The 21,842-nt window shown below is 44.1% G+C and overlaps 2 protein-coding genes across 4 annotated transcripts in view; both read right to left on the bottom strand.

Annotated features, from left to right (window-relative positions):
• The window catches only part of HOXC4 (homeobox C4), a 118,841-nt gene that overhangs the window by 76,131 nt on the left and 20,868 nt on the right, over positions 1–21,842 (bottom strand). The window lies entirely within an intron of this gene.
• Positions 18,382–21,557, bottom strand: HOXC5 (homeobox C5). The gene is made up of 2 exons (XM_070740828.1): positions 21,040–21,557; positions 18,382–20,037 (listed from the first exon to the last, which is right to left on the bottom strand). Exons 1-2 carry the CDS (start codon positions 21,542–21,544, stop codon positions 19,823–19,825), a joined length of 720 nt encoding a protein of 239 aa, XP_070596929.1. The 5' UTR covers positions 21,545–21,557; the 3' UTR covers positions 18,382–19,822.

Below are 21,842 nucleotides of genomic sequence, written 5' to 3'. Positions count from 1 at the left end.
AGAGGCCAGGGAGGAAGGAAGGAGGGGAGAAAGAGAGGAGGAAGGAAAGGAATGAAGGAAGGAAGGAAAGGAGAGAAGGAAGGAAGGAAGGAAGGAAGGAGGGGGGAAGGAGGAAAGGAAGGAAGGAAGGAAGGAAGGAGGGGAGGAAGAGGGGAGGAAGGAAAGGAAGGAACCCACTTCTGCCGCCAGGCATGGGGGAATTGAGATACCCTTTCCCCCTAGGCCTTTACAATTTTATGCATGGTATGTCTGTATATATGTTTGGTTTTTTATTATAATGGGTTTTAATTGTTTTTAGTATTGGATTATTGTTATACGCTGTCTTATTATTGCTGTTAGCCCACCCGAGTCTCCAGAGAGGGGCGGCATACAAATCCAATGAATAAAATAAATAAATAAATAAATAAATAAATAAATAAGGATGGAAGGTAAGGAGAGAAGGAAGGAAGGAAGGAAGGAAGGAAGGAGGAAAGGAAGGAAAGGAAGGAAAGGAAGGAAGGAGGGGAGAAAGAGGGGAGGAAGGAAAGGAAGAAAGGAAGGAAAGAGTGGAGAAGGAGGGAAGGAAGGAAGGAAAGGAGGGAAGGAAGGAAGGAGGGGAGAAGGAGGGAAAGGAAGGAAGGAAAGGAGGGAAGGAAGGAAGGAAAGGAGGGAAGGAAGGAAAGGATGGAGGGAGGGAAGGAAGGAAAGGAGAGAAGGAAGGAAGGGAAGGAGGGAGGGAGGGAAGGAAGGAAAGGAGAGAAGGGAGGAAGGAAAGAAAGGAGGGAAGGAAGGAAGGGAGAAGGAGGGAAAGGAAGGAAGGAAGGAAGGAAGGGAAGGAGGGAAGGAAGGAAAGGAAGGGAAGGAAGGAAAGGAGAGACGGGAGGAAGGAATGGAGGGAGGGAAGGAAGGAAGGAAGGAAGGAAGGAAGGAAGGAAGGAAGGAAGGAAGGAAGGAAGGAAGGAAGGTGGGTAGGCTTTCCTTCCGTGGATCCCTCAGGCTTGCTTTCAGTTCCCGGCAGTCCTGCGGGAATGCTGGACTTCCAACTCCCTGAGCAGAGAAACGGGACGTAGGAGGGGGTGGAAGAGGCCCCGATCGCCCCCTAAGGCCACCCGGGCCTCCTTGGCGGGCCTGCAGACGCCTCCTTCTCCTCTCCGGGAAGGAGCCTCCCTCTCGCCCGGCCTCTTAGCTCTCCCAGTAGGGCCTTGAAGGCTTCCCGCTTTTTAGGACGGAGCGCCCCGCGGTGATCGGGACTCCTGAAACTGCGGTAAGCAGCCCCTCTCAAAGAGCGAGGGGCGGGCGGGGGGTATCCTTGGTACCGGAATCAACTAGGCCTGATCCTCCATGCGGGTTTACTGCTCCCCACCCACCCACAACACAAACACACGGACGCACACACGCACACACTTGCCTCGAGCCTCCCTCCCCCGCTCCGCCATCTCCCCCCCCCCCCCCCCTTTCAGTGTGTGCGCTTGTTTTATCTTTTCACAGGCACTTCTGAGAAGGAAGAGAAAGAAAGCAAAGGGGCCGACAGACCGGTGGTATTTACAGCCCCGAAGTCAGCCAGGCAACAACCTCTCCCCCCGCCCAAAAAAGAGGACGCTTCCTGTGATTAGACAGATCAAACCGGACACCTGCCTGCGTTTACGACACTCCCCCCTCTTTCTTCTGACTGCGAGAGGCTCCCTAATAAAAGCCTACAGTAGCCTCCCCTGGATTCCAAAGGAGAGGAGGGGGGTATATTGTTAGAAGCCACCTGGTGGAAGGGGGAGGGGGCAAGGGGGTATGGGGTGGTGGTGGGGAGGACACTATGCTGAGAAGAAGCCTCCTGCCTTTAAAAAAAGGGCATCACGGATGATTTTCCTTTCATCCTTTCCTCCCCTCTCCTCTCTTTTCTTTTCTCGTCTTCCTTTTCCTTTTCTTTCCTTTTTCCTTTCCTTTCCCCTCCTTTCTTTGTTCTTTGTCTTTTCTCCTTTTCCTTTCCTTTTCCCTCCTCTCCTTTTCTCCTTTCTCCTTTTTTCCTTTTCTTTCCCATTTCCTTTCCTTTCCTCCCATTTCCTCCCCTCCCCTCTACTCCTCCCCTGTCTTCCCTTTTCTTCCCTCCTTTCCTTTCCTTTTTCCTTTCCTTCCCTTCCATTTCCTCCCCTCCCCTCTCCCTTTTCTTCCCTTCTTTCCTTTTTCCTTTCCTTTCCTTTCATTCCATTTCCTCTACTCTCCTCCCTTTTCTTCCCTCCTTTTCTTTTTCCTTTCCTTTCTTTCCATTTCCTCTCCTCCCCTCTCCTCCCTTTTCTTCCCTCTTTTCCTTTTTCCTTTCCTTTCATTCCATTTCCTCTACTCTCCTCCCTTTTCTTCCCTCCTTTCCTTTTTCCTTTCCTTTCTTTCCATTTCCTCTCCTCCCCTCTCCTCCCTTTTCTTCCCTTCTTTCCTTTTTCCTTTCCTTTCCTTTCATTCCATTTCTTCTACTCTCCTCCCTTTTCTTCCCTCCTTTCCTTTTTCCTTTCCTTTCCTCTCCTCCCCTCTACTGTCCTCCCTTTTCTTCCCTCCTTTCCTTTTTCCTTTCCTTTCCTTTCATTCCATTTCTTCTACTCTCCTCCCTTTTCTTCCCTCCTTTCCTTTCTTTTCCTTCCATTTCCTCCCCTCCCTTTTCTTCCCTTCTTTCCTTTCCTTTCCCCACAAGCATGCTGCTGAACAAGTCTTTAGGAATCTCCCTGCGGTTGTGCATAAACAAGCCATTCATGTTCCCGGGGACTTGTTTACATTATACATTCAAACCAGCTATAACCCTGCCTTGGCCAGAATACAAACCGGAAGGGAAACGGGAAATACTGTATGTATTTTCTCCCTTCCTTCCTTTGTCCACCGCATGCCATTTTCTGGTAAGAAGAAACCTGAACTCTTCCGATAAAGAACGTGGCAGATAGGAATTTACCGCCTTGGATATTTTCAATTTTGGTAATAATGCTCAAGCAGAGAGAAAGAGAGGCAGGAACGAGCACACGGTGGGATTGCCGGTATAAAGGGATGGCTGAGCATGACAGGCTCTGCAGAAGGAGGGTGTAATGAGCTGGATATTGGTTGTTAGTTTTTGCCTCCTGAAATTACTCTTCTTCCATTTTCTAGGCTTCAAAAAAAAAAATCATAAAACCCAGGCCCGGATATTGGATAGGGGGTATGGTTGGGTGGGCAAATAAGTTCTAAGAGCTTCCCTCTGTCAGTCTGCCTCTCCCTTCCCTTTTTCTAAAAAAATATGACCATCGTCCTTTGCTTATTGAATGCGGCTATTGGATTATGGATTATATTTGCAAAGAAAGGAATTCACACCCAGAAATCGAAGTCACAAAACAATAACAGCCAGGGAACACGGCATTTGCCACCACGACAGGGAGCGGCTTGAAGCGGGATTTATGGGCATCATTGGTAGGAAAGGCAAAAATGGCAAGCCCAGCAAATGCCCCCCCCCCCCTCAATCGATATCTGGGAATTCAATTCTTAACCGAATAGAAATGCCATTTGATAGCGGAGCTCTTTCTGGGCCAAATTATAAATCGATATAAGCAACAAATCAGTCAATCCCTGACGTTGGTATAGATGTCCCCCCCTCTTTTTAAAATAAGGAGAGGCAAAATATAATATCTTCAACACCTCCTTCCTCTAGTAAACAAACATACAGAGAGGGAGAGACTGACACAGAGACATAGAGAGAGGGGAGAGGAGGAGAGGGAGGGAGGAATGGAGAGAGAGGGGGGGGAACAAAATATACAAATTTTGAGAAAATCAAATAAATTCTGCTGGGGTGGAGGTGGGGTGGAATACCATTTCTACACTAAGATTAATTTTTAGAGTGGGGCAGAGATACCTACAAACTCCTAGCATACTTTGGGAGGAGTAAAAGGAAGCACAAAAAATATTTTAATGGCTAAAAAGACATTTCCCAAGGAACTAAAGAAGGGGACATGAGGTCGGAGTGAAGATTTGTTTTAATTCACTTATTGAGGCCTAATCAGAGATATCAAAATAATTAAGAATGAAATAACACTCTATGGGGAAGTTAGAGAATTTGGCTTCTCTCTCCAAAGGGGCACCAACGATTTCTTTCCAAGCACCTTCCTTGCTTGGCTAATTTCCTTCTCTCCTTACTTCCTGGCAAAGCACATCAAATAGAGCAGGCTGAAAAGGAGCATGAGGTTGACTTTCTGTTTGCTCTTTTCCCTGCTTTTTTTTCTTTCTTTCTTTCTGCAGAGCAATTCAATTCAATGAGATCACCTTACAGTTTAGCAATGATGCCACACAAGTCACTTGCTGCAGGAGGAAGCAATTCTACAAGTAAATTTGCAAATTCCTGCAATCTACCCAGCTGCTTAAGACATTACAAGGCTGAAAGGAATAGTATATACTCTCTCTCCCCCTCCCTCCCTCCCTCTCTCCCTCCCTCCTTCTCTCTCTCCCTCCCTCTCTCCATCCCTCCTTTCCTCTCTCCCTCCTTCCTTCCCTCTCTCCCTCCCTCCATCCTTCTCTCTCTCCCTCCCTCTCTCCCTCCCTCCTTCCTTCTCTCCCTCCTTCCTTCCCTCTCTCCCTCCCTCCTTCTCTCTCTCCCTCCCTCCTTCTCTCTCTCCCTCCCTCCATCCCTCCTTTCCTCTCTCCCTCCTTCCTTCCCTCTCTCCCTCCATCCTTCTCTCCCTCCCTCCATCTTTCTCTCCCTCCCTCTCTCCCTCCCTCCTTCCTTCTCTCCCTCCCTCCTTCCTTACCTCTCTCCCTCCCTCCTTCTCTCTCTCCCTCCCTCCTTCTCTCTCCCCCTCCCTCCCTCTCTTCCTCCTTCCTTCTCCCTCTCCCTCCCTCCATCCCTCCTTTCCTCTCTCTCTCCCTCCCTCTCTCTCTCTTTGTGTGTGTGTTCGTTTATAGTAATGTAAACAAAAGTCTAGTTTCACATTCCACCTCCCAGATTTCTTCCTTTAAAAACAAAACAAAATGACAGAGATATCAGTTGATGCTCATAATAGGCAGACAGATAAATTGATCCCTCACTTGTTTTTGTTTTTTTGTTTTTAAAGAAAGCATTTGGAGCTTGGCAATATGGGAAACAGCTCTTCTATCAGCCACATTTCTCTTTCTCTAATGCTTGTGATACCAAGGTGAAGTGATTGTTCAAAAAAAAACCCCACATCATTTTTTATGGAGTCCAATCTTTATTCAAATCACTAAAAATAATAATCATCTTAAGGTGAATATCCATGAATGATGAATATTTCCAAATAAAAGCACAGAAGATTGAGCCTTGTGATCTATTTCTCTCTAGCTGTGGCAGAAATTATATTTACAAATCTTCTTTTTTTGTTAAAGAGAAAATTCCCCAAGCAAAATAACACTGTAAGCTAAGTAAGGGATTAATGAAGTCTGGCTGAATTATTAGAGGGAGTGATGGTGTTGAAAGAAAAAGGGGGAGAAAGAGGGGAGGATACAATGGCAGGCTTCTGACAACTCCACATCTCTTGTTTTGATCTCAATTTTATTTCCTCTGGTTGGCCTTGACAAACAACCTTGCCTGACTCCTTCCTGAATTCCCTCCTCAAAGTATGGATCCTGCAATCCTATTCCACCCAAGCTTCCCATCAGCTTGGGATCACTGGAGGCTTTAAAGAGAATACTGGACTGACTTCTCATGCCTTGTAGGGTCTCTTGCTTGAGCAGGGAGTTAGACTAGAAGACCTCCAAGGTCCCTCTCACCTCTATTATTCTGCCATTCATCATCTACTTCCATTTCTATCTCTCAATAAGTAGGAAGATTAGAAAGAAAGCCAGTTTTGTCTAGTGGTTAAAGCGCCAAGCTGGAAGCTAGGACAGTGAAAGTCTAGTTCTATCTCAGGCATGAAAGCTAAATGAGTGACTTTGGGCCAATAACTGTCAGCCCAACTCACCCCAGAGGATCCTGGTGGGGGAAATAGGAGGAGGAAGGTGTATTAGGTTCAATACACCCAGTGCCTTGAGCTATCTATAAACATAAAGGCAGGGTACAACTAGATAATTAAAGGGCCACCCTCAAGGAAGAAAACAGAATCTAGAAAAGAAAGGGTGGGAGCAGATGACAGCATTTCTGGAATTCATAACACTTTAGAAGATTGTTTCTCTATCTTATAATTCTTCAAATAGTTATATATAACCAACTTAGAAGTGTTTATTTTCTCTTTTTTCTGTATTACTAATACTTTTCCCCCCTTTTGTATAAGTATATAATATTTTAAAAGATAAGAAATTTAACTAATAGGTTCAATATTAAAAACATAGAGTTAAATTCAATAAGAATGTAATTTACACGTGTGACACTTCTGTATTGATCTGATAACAGTTAGGGTTTTTTATATTTCTGTACTAGTTAGACTTCTACGACAAGCAAAGCAATGGTAGCTCCTTAAATGTTTAATGTTGTATGTCTTGGTCTGTCTTTTTGAAAAACAATAAAAATATTTTTTTTAAAAAGAAGATTGTTTCTCAACTTTAAAACATGTGGACTTCAAAACGCCCAGAATTCTTCAGCTAGCATACTGACTGAGGAATTCTGGGAGTTGGAGTCCACATGCCTTCAAGTGGCTAAGATTGAGAAATACTGCCTTAAATTATATTTGGGGGTGGTTTCCAACCCTTCTTGCCCTATTCTTTCACTCTGCTGTGGCAAAGACCTGTATGTACTGAAGCAGAAATTGATATGAATTGGAATCCCAAGGGAAAACTTCTGGTTATAAATATCAAAGGGAATTATCTGCCTTCCTACTGTCTGTCATATCCTAAACCCATCACCTACCTCATCCCACTTAGGATTGTATGACTGTAACCTGTTGCTTGTATCTTTATGATTTTTATTAATATTAATTGTTTCCTGATTGCTTACTTGTACCCTATGACAATCATTAAGTGTTGTACCACATGATTCTTGACAAATGCATATTTTCTTTTATGTACACTGAGAGCATATACTCCAAAGGCAAATTCCTTGTGTGTCCAATCACACTTGGCCAATAAAGAATTCTATTCTATTCTATTCTATTCTATTCTATAATATTCTATACTATTCTATAATATTCTATAATATTCTATAATATTCTATAATATTCTATAATATTCTATAATATTCTATAATATTCTATAATATTCTATAATATTCTATAATATTCTATAATATTCTATAATATTCTATAATATTCTATAATATTCTATAATATTCTATTCTGCTCCAAAAAATAAAGGGAACACTTAAACAACACAATATAACTTCAAGTAAATCAAACTTCTGTGAAATCAAACTGTCCACTTAGGAAGCAACACATCGACAATCAATTTCGCATGCTGTTGTGCACATTCAACTTTGTACAGAGCAAAGCATTCAATGAGAATATTTCATTCATTCAGATCTAGGATGTGTTATTTGAGTGTTTCCTTTATTTTTTTCAGCAATATATTTTTTTTAAAGACCAGTTTGCCTGCATACCCTGGCTTAGGATATGCTTTGGAATGGAATTCCCAAATTTCTCAGGAAGACTGGGGAAAAATAACAGCTGGAGGTCAACAAACCAGAAAACGCCTGCTTAGAATATTGCCTTGATCAAATCCCATCTTCCTGGTCCATCACCTGTGTTTCTCAAGAAGAATCAGCAGGCTGAAAGTGAGGGCCTTGCTGAACATCCTCTGGTACTGAAAGGTCTACTGTTATAGGGCTGTAGAGGGACCTGAAGTACAGGTCACACAGGTTTGTGCTACAAAAAAGGTCTAAAAATAAGTTTTTAAAAAAGAATTCACCAGCCTTACCCAAGAATCAAATGGGAATCTAAACTCGGTTGTGCCATCTTTGGTTTCTTGGATTCAGAGTTTCTTCTCGAGGAAGTGCCCCAGGCAGATGCATTTCCAAAGCCACCAGAGCAGATAAACAAGTGTAAAACCCTCTGAGTCATGCTAAGTCACAGCTACGATTCCTCCTCTGACCTACACTATCTAGTCTTCTACCCATCCCAATCTTTCAATCAAGTGGAAAGGGTCCATGTGTTTTCTCTGCTGTGTGAACTTGACCAGATAAGTGCTGCTTAAAAAAAAAACCCAGATAGAGGCCACCCAACAGCTGGATAATTTCCCCCCCCCCCCCTCCCTGAAATGGATCTTAGTGTTCAGGAGGCTTCCAGGGTTGTTTTGCATTTAGCTTCAAGGGAACAGCTTCACATTCAAGAGAAGAAATCCAAGTTCTTGAATCCCTCAGAGATTAGTTCAGGTGCCATTTCTTTCAGGGCTCCATGGGCAACACCAGATCTTCTCTGCTCCAGTGCAAAATAGACAGGAGAAGCACTGTGGGGCCTTTCACTCCATGTGTTTGAAAGATTGGGTCAATCCTTTGTGTGTGTTTTTTAAGGATTTCCCCTCATAGAGATGTTATAATTAAATGTATACACTGGCTTGGAAGGCAGTGGATATCTGATGGTCTTCCTCCTCTTTATCTATGGAGATTCTCAGTCACCCAGGCCATGGTTGCCCCAAAGGTGCTTTCCCAAAAGGCAACTAGGCTTTGTTTTTCCTTGAATATATTTCGCTCTTCATTCAAGATGTTTCTTCGGTTCTGAACTGAAGAAGCTTCTTGAATGAAGAGGGAAACGTCTTCAGGGGGGGGGGGGAACAAAGCCTAGTTGCCTTTTGAGAAAGCCACTACTAGAACTTCCTCTCCTTTCCTTACCTAAAGGATTAAACTTAGCTCAGCTCCACTAGGCAGTTTCCAAAAGGTTTGTGCGGAATGTGGCTTATGTTGAATAGAATAGAATAGAATAGAATAGAATAGAATTTTATTGGCCAAGTGTGATTGGACACACAAGGAATTTGTCTTGGTGCATATGCTCTGTTTTGAGTGACCAATAAGCACAAACTACTGGAGAGGTACCATCTCAGATTCTCCAAAGAGAGGACTGACCTACCTATATTTTTTCCTCTTTGAAGCTATGGAGACCCCTTTAAAGTAAATTCAGATTGTGTTCAGAAACCCAGATTAGTTTAGTTGAACTGCAATGGTGCTGAAAATAGATCTCTGTAAATTGTTGGGTTTTTTTTGGTATGCTGGGCAACAGCTTATGAAATGTTAGTAGTTGCTGCCCTTAATAAACCAAGGGGATGGAAGGCAGTGCCCCCACTCATTGAATGCTGTCTGAATGCAATTGAATGCAGTTTGCCAAACCTAAATGTTGTGCATGTTTGTTCATATGCATGTCTATAGGGATCAAGATGCAGGCACACATAGGGTATAAAATGGGTGGGTGGGGACATTGTTGCCTTTGTTGTTTTCTTGAGAGATTCTTGCATAATATTTTTTTTCTTTATGGGTGGGTGTCTCATTCTCCTTTTTGTGTGTGTAGACATTGAATGTCCCCAGTCTTCAACTTTGTCGTGCATGCAGTATAATCAATAAAATGTTTGGCCACCTTAGAACATCTTTATGTTGCAACCCACTACACATTTGCATTCTGGTTCCTGGGTTTCTATCCCCAAACAGGTGTGAGCTTCTTCTGGGGTTAAAACTTAAATGTCCTGGAGGGGGGGCATTTCTCTCTCCTTGTCTGGCTCTAACCACTGCAACTCAAAGCCAGTTAGAAACAGGAATGCCAAGTAAACTTTGGGAAGAGCTGTATGCATGTCAAGAAGGAAGAAAGATTCCAGGTGGAATTGGATTGGTGTCAGGGCCAAATCATTTGTATATAGCAGTGGTTTTCAACCTTTTTTGAGCCATGGCACATTTTTTACATTTACAAAATCCTGGGGCACATTGAGTTGGGGGGGGGGGGCTAAAAAAAGTTTGGACAAATTTTTTTTCTCTCTCTTCCTCCCTTCCACTCTATTTCTCTCTCCCTCCCTCTTTCTCTCCCTTCTTTTCTCTCTCTCTCTCCACCCCTCTTTCTCTCTTCCTTCCTCTCTTTTTTGCTCTCTTTCTCCCTCCCTACCTCCCTCTATGTCTTTCTCTCTCCCACCTTCCCTCCCTCTCTTTCTCTCTCTCTCTTTCTTTCTTGCTCTCTCTCTTGCTTTCTTTCTCTCTCTTGTTCTCTTTCTCTCTCTCTTGCTTTCTTTCTTTCTCTCTCTCTCTTCCTTCCTTCCTTTCTTTCTCTCTTTTTGTTTCTTTCTCTCTCTCTTGTTTTCTCTCTGAGCTTTGTGGAACACCTGACCATGTCTCATGGCACACTAGTGTGCCACGGCACACTGGTTGAAAAACACTGGTATATAGTGTGAGTGCATGTGAGAAAGGGGAGGGAGAGAGGAGGATGATGAAGAAGATGAGGAGGGTTCTAGGCAGAGAAAGAAGCTGTTGGGGGTGGGGAAGAAGGGAGATGCTGCTGCTACCACTGACAGTATTTCGTCTGGAGTATGGCGCCACTTGAATACATTACTATTAATTTACTCTTAGCCCAGACCATAACCTTTTGAATGTAAAGGGTGGCTTTCAACATTTGGGCAACCCAATCCAATGTTTTCTCGGAATTCCATCTTAATGAATTTCCATCAGCTTCCACCCTTATTATAGAAGCCTGCTGAAATCTGCAAATCTCCTGCCGGCATATATTTTGAGGCAGAAAACCCTAAAATGGAGAGTTTTCCCATTCTAGAAGAATACTTGTAATGGAAGACCAGGGACTAGCTATACCTCAAACTATGTAATGTCATTCAGGTTTAAGAGTACTGCCAATGGCAGGACCAGGAGGGTATAGGAATTAAGCAATAATGTATGTGTTTCCATGGACCAGTGTTTTTCAACCAGTGTGCCGCGGCACACTAGTGTACCGTGAGACATGGTCAGGTGTGCCGTGAAGCTCAGAGAGAGAAAGAAAACAAGAGAGAAAGAAAGAAAGAGAGAGAAAGAAAGAAAGAAAGAGAGAAAGAGTGAGAGAAAGAAAGAAAGCAAGAGAGAAAGAAAACAAGAGAGAGAAAGAAAGAAAGAGAGAAAGAAAGAAAGAAAGAAAGGGAGAGAGAAAGAGAACAAGAGAGAGAAAGAAAGCAAGAGAGAGAGCAAGAGAGAGAGGGAGGGAAGGTGGGAGAGAGAAAGACATAGAGGGAGGGAGGGAGGGAGAAAGAGAGCAAAAAAGAGAGGAAGGTAGGAAGAAAGAAAGAGGGGTGGAGAGAGAGAGGAAAAAGAAGGGAGAGAAAGAGGGAGGGAGAGAGAAAAAAAATTTGTCCAAACTTTTTTAGCCCCCCCCCCCCCCACCTCAATGTGTCCCAGGATTTTGTAAATGTAAAAAATGTGCCATGGCTCAAAAAAGGTTGAAAATCATTGCCGTGGACAATTACATTAATTTCCTTCTTGTGATTCTTTCCAAGGAAGCTATTTAGACAGGAAGCAAACAGTCAACCCTGAAAGTTGAGGAGCAGAATGGGTAAATAATTGTACAGGGCTATTTTGGGTGCCTGGAGATGTATTAGGCTACAGACTCCCATTTCTCCAGTGAAAAGGTGATGTGTGTCCATGCGTCAGTGGAGAACTAGGTAAGGGGTAAAGTCTGGTTAGAAGAACCATCAAGAATGGAAACGTGCCTGTCATAGAACCTGATCCTTTAAGAAAGGGCTCTGAGAGGCTTAAGTCAGAAAAGGACAATTTGGTCCACAGGATCTATTCCCTTAAAGCTCCATCTCCACGCACAAGGCTACAGATAGGCATGTAGCAGATCTAAACGTTCTCTTGAGCAGCAACTTCCGCCTCAGCCTGTTGGAAACCTATTTAAGTGTCACTTGATTTTTTTATATATATGTATTGTCCTACAGCGAGAGAGAGAGAGAGAGAGAGAGAGAGAGAGACAGAGACAGAGACAGAGAGAGAGAGACAGAGACAGAGAGAGACAGAGAGAGACAGACAGAGAGAGAGAGACAGAGAGACAGAGAGAGAGACAGAGACAGAGACAGAGACAGAGACAGAGACAGAGAGACAGAGAGAGAGAGAGAGACAGACAGAGAGACAGAGAGACAGAGAGAGAGACAGAGAGAGAGACAGAGAGACAGAGAGAGACAGAGAGAGAGAGACAGAGACAGAGACAGAGAGACAGAGAGAGAGACAGAGAGACAGAGAGAGACAGAGAGACAGACAGAGAGAGAGAAAGAGAGAGAGAGAGAGACAGGGAGAGAGAGAGACAGAGAGAATCATGAGGAAGGAGATAATATCCATTAGGGGCTGTTCTCCTCCATCAGAGACTACAAAAGCAGATTGTGTTGTTTTCACACAAAAGTAGAAAAAGAGGAAGGGGGGAGAGAGTAATAATACCCTTTGCTGATTAACTCCCATATGCTCCTATGTGTAGAAGAGCTGTTGGCTATTGGAGGGCTTGTGGGAAGGCAACGGAGGAGGAGTGGGAGGGGATGACTTTCAATATTTTCCACTGCAAACGATTGTGAGCACCTCATCCCCTACAGAGTGGGAAGCAATTTGGTTCCTTTTCTTTCTTTTTTTTGGCAAGCTCCAATCAAATTTGTTCATTTCCTTTGGTGGTAAGAGAGCACTTTTCTTACATCTCATAGATGCCCAATTCTTGCAACCCATTGTCTCAACTTTCACTGGACAATCTCACCATTGCTTGCACTTGAGAAATAAAGGATACCTTCTGCACTATTGTTGAATGTCGCTTGGTGGGACCCAGGGGAAGAGCCTTCTCTGTGGCGGCCCCGGCCCTCTGGAACCAACTCCCTCCAGAGATTAGAATTGCTCCCACCCTCCTTGCCTTTCGTAAGCTTCTTAAAACCCACCTCTGCCGTCAGGCATGGGGGAACTGAGATTCACTTTCCCCCTAGGCATTTACAATTTTATGCATGGTATGTCTGTATGTATGTTTGGTTTTACAATAGGGGTTTTTAACTGTTTATATTGGATTGTCATATGCTGTTTACTACTGTTGTTAGCCGCCCTGAGTCTACGGAGAGGGGCGGCATACAAATCCAATATATATATAAAAAGAAATAGCTGTTTCCATTCATTGATGCTCAGCCAATGGGGAAAGAAATAGTAAAGCACTAGATCCTAGGCCTTCCATCCTGCATGCCCTTAAAATACCAATCCTGTGCTAGCTACCCACGTAGGGCTTAGGAAAGGAGGCTTTAGGGCAAGAAGATCCCATGCTACTTTCTTTTCTGAATTTTCAACACACATATAAGTAAAACAAGGTGAGATCAACATGAGCTAATTGTCATTTAATTTCTACCTAAGGTGACAGGATTCCCTAGAACTATTCCAATTCTCTTTGTCTAGTTTAGATGAATCATTCTGACAACTGTTAAGATCTGTGTATGCATAGGGCCCATATACAGCCATGATATGTATAGACGCATCCCCAGACTTGATTTGCTAAATTTAAGAGAAATTCTGGGGAAGCCACTGATCCGTAATAGGAGGGGGAGGGTTAGAATTGGGGACAGGAAATGGGGTTGGAAGGAAATCCTAAAGAGAGAAGAAACTGTGCTGTCTTAAAATTTACCTAGGAGCAAATTAGACCTTTCTAGGGTTGCCCTGCTCAACCTGATTTAGGACAAGCATTTCTGGTTTCAGTAGCCTGCTTTCTAGGTAACTCGGATTAGTGCATGAGATAACAGGAAATGAAAAGAAAAAAGGGGGTACTGTAAGCATCTTGCACAACATATTGGGTGCCTGGAGAAAGTCTTGTTGCAATGCTCTTTGCTGGGATCCACTCAGGGTGCAAAGGTGGTCTCTTGTTTGAAGTGTGCAAAGGCCAGATCCTCTTTGCTAGCTCATTCACCACCCCTTAAAAGTCCCTGGGAACCAAGGCGGCCAGGGAGAGGCCTTCAGCCATGGGATCCATGGGAAAGCTCTGCCTGCCTTAACTGGCTCAGGGCCAAGCAAGAGGCCAGGAGGTGCCTTTGAAGCAAAAAGGGAAGCAAGCAGGAGAAAGCTGACTTAAGCAACACAAAGGGGCATTGCAAAGCTCTGGCACAAAACTTCCAGGGATATGGTGGGTTGTTGTTGTTGTTCCTTTTTTTTTAAAAAAAAAAACCCTCACACTTTCCTGACCACACAGAGTTGGGGTATTTTCCACCTATCTCCTGCCTTTCTGAGCTGTTTCCACATGCCAATCTCTCCGGGAAGAGCAAGACTGCCCTGTATGAACCCTATTGCAAGGCTTCTGCACCATACCTTCTTTCTTTCTTTCTTTCTTTCTTTCTTTCTTTCTTTCTCTCTCTCTCTCTCACACACACACACACTTTCTCTCTTTCTTTCTCTTTCTCTTTTCCTCACTCTCTTTTTCCTTCTGTCTCTCTTTCTCTTTCTTTCTCTTTCTCTTTCTCTCTCTTTCCTTCTCTTTCTCTCTTTCTCCCTCCCTCCCTCTTTTTGTCTTTCTTTTTGTCTCTCTCTCTCTTTCTTTCTATCTCTCCTCTGTTTCTTTTTCTTTCTCCCTCTCTCACTTTCTCTCACTTTCTCTCTCTTTTTCTTTCTCTCTCTTTTCTCTTTCTTTCTCCTTTTTTCTCTTTTTCTTTCTCTCTCTTTCTCTCTCTTTCTCTTTTTCTCTCTTTCTTTCCTTCTCTTTCTCCCTCTCTCCCTCTCTCTCTTTCTCTCTTTCTCCCTCTATCTTTTTCTATCTCTCTTTCTCTCTCTTTCTCTCTTTTTCTTTCTCTCTTCCTCTCTCTCTCTTCTTTCTTTCTTTCTTTCTTTCATTCTTTCTCTTCTCCGCACCCCCTCCATCATCCAAACCAGCACTCAAAACTTCTTAGCTGAGTTTCTCTTTCAAAGAACCCTTTCTGACTCCCTTTTTCATCCATCTTCAACAACCAAGTGTCAATGGAAGCAACTGAGAAAGAAGGAGAATAACCTCTGCTGAATCCCTGGAACAAGCTTGAGGGACCTTAACTTAATTTCCAGCTAGACTTAAGGAGGTAAATGGAGTGGGAGGCTGGTGAAAGTGGGGGGGTGGGGGGTGGGACAGATAGGACAGAGACCAAAACTCTAGATCCCCACAGTCGGACACCCCGACAAATCCTTCTCCTCGTGGAAAGAGAGCTAGAGGACAAAACCAGCGCTTCCAGCTTCCCTCCACTCGGGAGAAAAGATGCTGGTGGGAATCTTTCCATTCCCGGAAAAACAGCTCCTACCCTACCGCCGTCACCACGGCCCGACGCCCCATGTGAGAAGCAGGAAGGATTTGGAGAGGAAGCAGAGGCGCAAGGAAGGAGGGGAGGGAGGGAGAGAGAGAAAACAGCGCACTTACGGATCTCGCCAGGGATTCATTTGGGAAGATCTACCTTCCCAAACCGCAGCCCGAGCCGTCGTAATCGCACTAACTGCCTCGGTCCCTCTGTCCCAGCGTTAAACAGCTCTAGCAGCTGCGATGGGAGACAGTTAAGATTATATATGATGTAAATATATTGTGGGTATGTCAGCTCCCCCAAACCATAAAACTTAGTTTAATGACACCACGTGCTCGGCGAGAGCCACTCAGGGCTTTCGCTTTGGGCAATCCACATAAATAACCTTCAAAAGTTTTAAAGTGCTAAATTCAGTCAGAAGCCATTGGTATTTCTGCTAATGTTCTCAGGGAAAGTAAAAGCGTTTGGGCTGAGGGAAAAAAAGAGAGAAGGCCGGATTATTATTGTTATTCTCGCCTCTTCCCACTCCCCCCCCCCAAAGCTCACCCGCACACAGGCACAGATTTGGAACTTGGTGTCTGTCATTTCTTCAACCCCCCCCCCCCCCCCAATTCTTTATCTTGTTTGGAGGCTTTTTTAAAAAGTTCCCACTGTGTTGACATGGATGGCTATGAAAGGTAAGCGATGTTTCATTTCCTTCTGGGCTTTTCAAGAATTCTTTAAGGGGAAAAAGAGGGGGCTGAGTGAAAAGCGGGCAGAAATTGAGGCGGGGTTGGGATTGCGGGTGGTGGGGAGGAGGCCTTGCACAGCAAAAGTCAACGACAAGCCCAACCACCAAATATTAATCAGTTCCTGGAAAAATGACTTTTTAAAAAGACAGGAAAGTGGCCAAAATAGACCCACGTTGTTCGCTGGATAAACGAATAATTAATCATAAAGCCAGGGTATCTCCCGGGCTGCTTCGCCTTTACGGTAATGGCAAAGTTGGAGCTGGTGCTGTAGGCTTGCAAATTCTCCCTCTCCCACCCTCTCGCCCCCGCCTCCCGCTCTCATTACGATAAAAACAAAAAAGTACATCTGATTTTGTTAACCCTAACTTGTCAAGTTCAGTTATTCCTTGGCACATTTCCGACTGAATGAAAAAAAGAAGGGAGGGTGCCTTTGGTTTGTGGAGCCGAGGGGAGGGAAGTCAAGACGAACCAGAATAAATGAGACAGATGTAACACAGCAAGCCTTAGCTGAAGGTTAGAGAACAGTTATCCAAACATGTCTACATTTCTCCAATGCCTTAATAAACACCCCTTAGATTTACATAGCAGAGTTGATGCTTTTCAAACATCTACACACACACACTCTCTCTCCTTACCCTCCACCCCAACCCCCCCTTTTGTAGGCATGTTTTGTTTTGCTTTGTTTTAAACTGCTCCCGTTTGGATATTTTATATTCTTTTCAAGACCATCTAGCATCACAAAGGAGAGAAAGGGGGAGGGGGAGTCCCAAAAACTTTGGAGCTACGTTTGCCAAATTTGACTGGTAGTGCCAGAAAACCCAAATGAAACCAAGCTACCAATAGTGTAAAAGCTAGAAAAATGGTTTTCAGATGGACAGAAAATTGCAAATAAAACAATTGCCATTCCCTTAGTCACCTTATTATTGTTTTATCTTGCCAATAATATATATATTAAAAGGACAACGCTGAAAATGCCAGTGAACTTAGAGGAACAGAAGAGAGACGTTTTGAGGTCAAGAGGCAGAAAGCTTTGGGTTTTAGGAGGGTCTTCAAAAGCTCCCACCATCCTGAACAAGTAACTTTTGCTTCCGGGTTCAGGAAATTGCTCCCTTGTTTGAAGTGGTGTGGAGGAGAACAGTACAAAGGTTTACTGTGCTGCTGAGACCATTCCCATGAATTCCCAAGCATTTCCACTGTAAATAGTAACATGCCAGGCATGTGCCCTGCTTTGGGTGGGCTTGTGTGTGTTTGAGAGAGAATTTGACAATTGCATTCCCCAGACTCACATAGATACATGCAATTCAATAAAACACGTATATGGATCTACATAGATACACATGAAACATCTATGCACCCGAGTTCGGCCTCCCGCACTTCCAGAGGCCTGTATCTATCCCAGTCAAATCAAATTTCCATCTAACTGGGTCCAGTAATAGCACCAATAGGCAAACCAAATAAACAACCCCCCAAAATACAGAGGCATGTGAATATATATGTATGCAAATTCCAGATACCTTTTTGCCTTAAGCCTAGCAGATAGAAATGTCCCCTTTGTTCTTTATTTTTTAATAGCCATTGAGAGTAAAGTAAAAACCTGCCATTCTTATTTCGGCTCCTTGTAATAATCACACGCACTCAAGAAAGTTCAGATATTTGTCACCAATAGTCCAGTTTCTTTCTGCACAGGTTTCATTTTAACTCCATGGGAAGCTAACTGTGGGGCAGGCGGAAAGAAGGAGTTGGAGGGAAGTATTATGGTCAACTTCTTTAGAAATGCGATCCCTTTTGGACTGTTGTTTCTAAGGTGCAATGGAAAGAAAACTCTGAGAAACAACCCTGAACAAGTTTTGAAGACGCCAAAACAACGGTGCTTGTAAATAGGATCAGTGAAAACTTCTCAGGCTACCCAAGAAAAGAGCAAATATGTTCTCTTCGATGCGGAAAGGGAATAAATAGATATTCTGCAATTTAATTTATCTTACCCCAAATTATTCTGCTGCAATAACAAAAGCAACAAATAACGATTGTTGTTGTTTTGGGGGCTAGAAGTAGGTAAGAGTCCATTTTGAAATAATATTAATTGGATCTTAAACTGATTTAGAAACATAGAAGATTAATGGCAGAAAAAGACCTCATGGTCCATCTAGTCTGCCCTTATACTATGTCCTGTATTTTATCTTAAGATGGATATATGTTTATCCCAGGCATGTTTAAATTCAGTTACAGTGGATTTACCAACCACGTCTGCTGGAAGTTTGTGCCAAGCATCTATTCCTATTGCATTTCCATTTCTGCTCTTAGGACAGAGGTCTAAAGTCCCACTGATCTGAGCAGGCCTTAAAACTAAAATTCAAGGACCCAATTGACTGAAAATGGGAGTTCACTGAATTATCCTGGATTTCAATGAAAGCTATTGAAACTTTTCCCTTTCACCGAAAATAGTTTAGTGTGCTAAACGGAACAAGCATCCTGCCTCAAATTTGATGTATTTTATTGCCATAACAAAAATACTTTTTTAAAAAAAAGTCTAAGAAAATATTAGATCTGGTGTTGGGCAGCGCTCAGGGAAAAAAGTTTCATGATTTCCTTCATCTCCACCCAAACTTGGTCTTTAATTGTTGAAATATTCCTTATACAGCTTATTTTGGTGAATATACGTATCTATGAATATTCATCTATTCATTCACTCATTCTATTCCATTCATTCATTCCACGGGCTTTCACAATATGATATTACAATCAATAAATATATTATAAGTATTACAACAGCAGGGAGAAGGAAGGGGGAGGGAGAGAGACTAAAATGTAAATGGACTATATGTAAACAAAGTGTAATTTGGATAAGGACTGTATATATAATATATGTACATACTACATTAATTACACAACAAATAAATACAGGGGAATATTTAAGCCAAGTGAATTCACACCCTTTCCCCATCAATGCCATCAATTCCATTCCTCCACAGCGCTTTACTATTTTACACGAGTATCTCCCAGGAGAGAGGCAGAAACCGCGTAGCTCTTAGTCCGTTTCACTTTCTTTCATAGGCCAAGCATACAAAAATAAGTCAATGGGGAGGGAATAGGATAACGACAGAAAACACCCCCAGCACTGAACAAACACATCCTGGAGCAAACAGATTTCCCAGGGTTTTATATATATATATATATATATTGTATTGCCCGACCAACCCAGTTAAGAGCATCCAGAAAACGACTTCACGGGGCAAATTTTTATTCCACGCGTGTCAGACGTCCACATTGTCTCCAGAGCCCCTAGCTCGGGCTTGCCCGATCCCAGGAGGCGAGTTTACTCGGGAGGCGGCACCCCCTCGGCCGGCGGTAGGATTGGGAGCCGCCAAGAAGTTGCGTGGTCGCTTCGGGCGCAAAAGGGAAAAAAAATCCGGTTCCGACGCAAAGTATTAGTAGACTATTTTCCCTCCCAAACAGACCTGAACTTTCCAAGACTTGCCAATGGATTAGAAGGCGAGGCCGCAGGACTTTCGGGAAATTGTGGGAGGGGAGAGGAAAGAAGTAGCTACGGTGGCACATACCCTCTTGGGCATAACTTGAGCTTCCCTTTTATTTTGTATTTTATTCATCTCCCCCCCCCCCCTCTAAAGGGTGTCTTTGCTCAGGTTAGCACCTGGGGCAAAGTCGCCCCTAGTAGACTCGAACTTCGAGAGGGAGCGAGCAAGGCATTTCCTTGCCAGATCAGCGGGAACCCAAGTTAGAGAGCGAGGGAGGAGGCCGGTGGTAACTCCAGGAGGCTTCGCCCTGGATTTTTGTTGGAAGCTTATTAAAGACCCCGGTCCGTTTGCCTACTAATCAGAAGGCGCTTTTGTCTACCAGGTTTGCAAAAAGGGTATGTAGTCTGTCCCCGGGCTGCTACCCTCCCTCCGCCCTTCTTTTTTTACCCCACCTCCCCAAGGAAGAAAGAAAAAACACCACAAAGTTTTCTCAAGGTACGACCACGGCTCTCATCCATCCAAGACGGGGCTGACTCGCCCGCCCCGCCCCGCCAATTCTACCTAGACCGACTCCTTGCTTTTCAGTTTGGAATCTTTCTTCCATTTCATCCTCCGATTCTGAAACCAGATTTTGATCTGCCTCTCGTTCAGACACAGGTTGTTGGCGATCTCTATGCGCCTCCGACGGGTGAGGTAGCGGTTAAAGTGGAATTCTTTTTCTAGCTCCAGTGTCTGATAGCGAGTGTAGCTGGTCCTAGAGCGTTTGCCATCTGCTTCTGGAAAAAGAACAAGATACACCGGAATGAGGATGAGGAGGGGGGCAAAAAGGGAGTCACGTTTAAAAGCAGGGCGAGCCATGCCCAGGAAGAGGAGAGAGAGGGGCCAAATGTGCTCTAAGGAAACCAAGAGGAAGGTGGGAAAGGAGATTTGGGTGGCTTCCCACTCAACCTCTCCCCCCAACACTTATTATACACTGCTCAATAAATAAATAAATAAATAAAGGGAACACTTAAACTCCAAGTGAATCAAACTTCTGTGAAATCAAACTGTCCCACTTAGGGAGCAACGTTGATTGACAATCAATTTCACGTGCTATTGTGTAAATGGAATAGTCGTGCAAATGAGGATATTTCATTCATTCAGATCTAGGAGGTGTTATTTGAGGGTTCCCTTAATTTTTTTTTTTTTGAGCAGTTTATTTCCTGGTAAATTCGAATTGTCCCGGTGGTCCATACTTGACCAAAGCTTTGGATTCCCTCTCCAGCAAGTTAGGGGGTCCACCATTTAAAACCGGAGAAAGTGGAGCTAAAGTGTGGGGATTAGAATTCAGTGAGAGGGGTTTTTTTTCCTTCGAGAGAAGAGAAAGTCGTGGCTTCTAGGACCTGCAAAAGGTTCTTGGAGGTGGTGGGAATGGATACACACGCAGACTCTAAATAACCATAAAGCTGCTTTTCTTCCCTGGGAAGAGGGGCGCTCGAATGTAGGTTATTTCTCCCCCCCCTTAAAAATCTTTCTTCCCCCTCACTTCCTTTTCGCGCGCCCCCCCTCAATGGAATATTGCCTTTATCCCCGTTTTGTTTCTATGATCCAATTATGCCGTCATAAATTTGGGCGTATATAGCCTCTAAGCCTTTTAGTGGACAGTTTTACGAGCAATTGATGCCTCGGTCGTAAAATTTACGACCCCGGTTCTCTCCCCCCCTTGTTATTTGCCCCGTATGGCCTATAAAAACCAAGGCAAACCCTGTGAAACAAAATCGAGAAGCGAAAGTTTTTACCGTGGCTCATGTGTAGTTTGGTCATCCACGGATAGATTTGTGGCGGCTGCTGTTGCTGCTGCTGCTGCGGCGATTGCTGAACGGGCTGGCCGCTCGGCTGGCTCGCTTGGACCGGTTCACTCTTGATTTCCCCACTGGCTTTAGATCTATCTTCCAACGGCGTGGGGTTGGTGGTGGTGGTGGTGGTGCCACCAGCCTTCTGGCTGTAAATCCCCGGGTTTAGAGGAGCCTGTTGGTCGTCTCTGCCTAAAGTGTGCCCCGAAGATCCCATGACAGTACAGGAAGGCCGGTCGGGGTTAGATCTGGGGGTTGAAGACACGTCCACACCGTTGAGAGAGTTGGAAGCCCCCGGTGAAGGGAACGAAATGCTCAGATCCAGCCCAGTGTAGCAGCACCTGGAGGGCTGAACCTCAGGCAGTGATCCATAATTCCCATAACTTTGCATGGAATACGCAGGAACATTTTGATTTTGCTTATAGAAGGAATTGGCTACGTAGGAACTCATGTCAGGAATTATATTTTGTCCCCCCCTCCCTCCCGACTTCTCTCTCTCTCTCTCCCTCTCTCTTACACCCCTTTGATTAGACTTGATTTGTGGCCCTTTTGAAGTTCAGGGGGGTTTTTTGTTCTCCAAAGTGGAGAATTTATAGGTGGGGATCCTTCTTTTCTTTATTCTATGTGCGCTGCCCAAATATGGGGGTGTTGAAAAGGGAGACACGTGACTCCGTTGGCCAGTCATAAATTTGGCTTGATGACCCCAGGAGGTTATTGATGGAAGCCCCGTGCAAACGTATGCGAGATGT

The sequence above is a fragment of the Erythrolamprus reginae genome, chromosome 2, assembly GCF_031021105.1.
Source record: "Erythrolamprus reginae isolate rEryReg1 chromosome 2, rEryReg1.hap1, whole genome shotgun sequence".
In the NCBI taxonomy this organism is placed as follows: Eukaryota; Metazoa; Chordata; class Lepidosauria; order Squamata; family Dipsadidae; genus Erythrolamprus; species Erythrolamprus reginae.
Note: the sequence above shows the minus strand (reverse complement) of the source record. Positions and strands in the feature narration are given on the sequence as shown.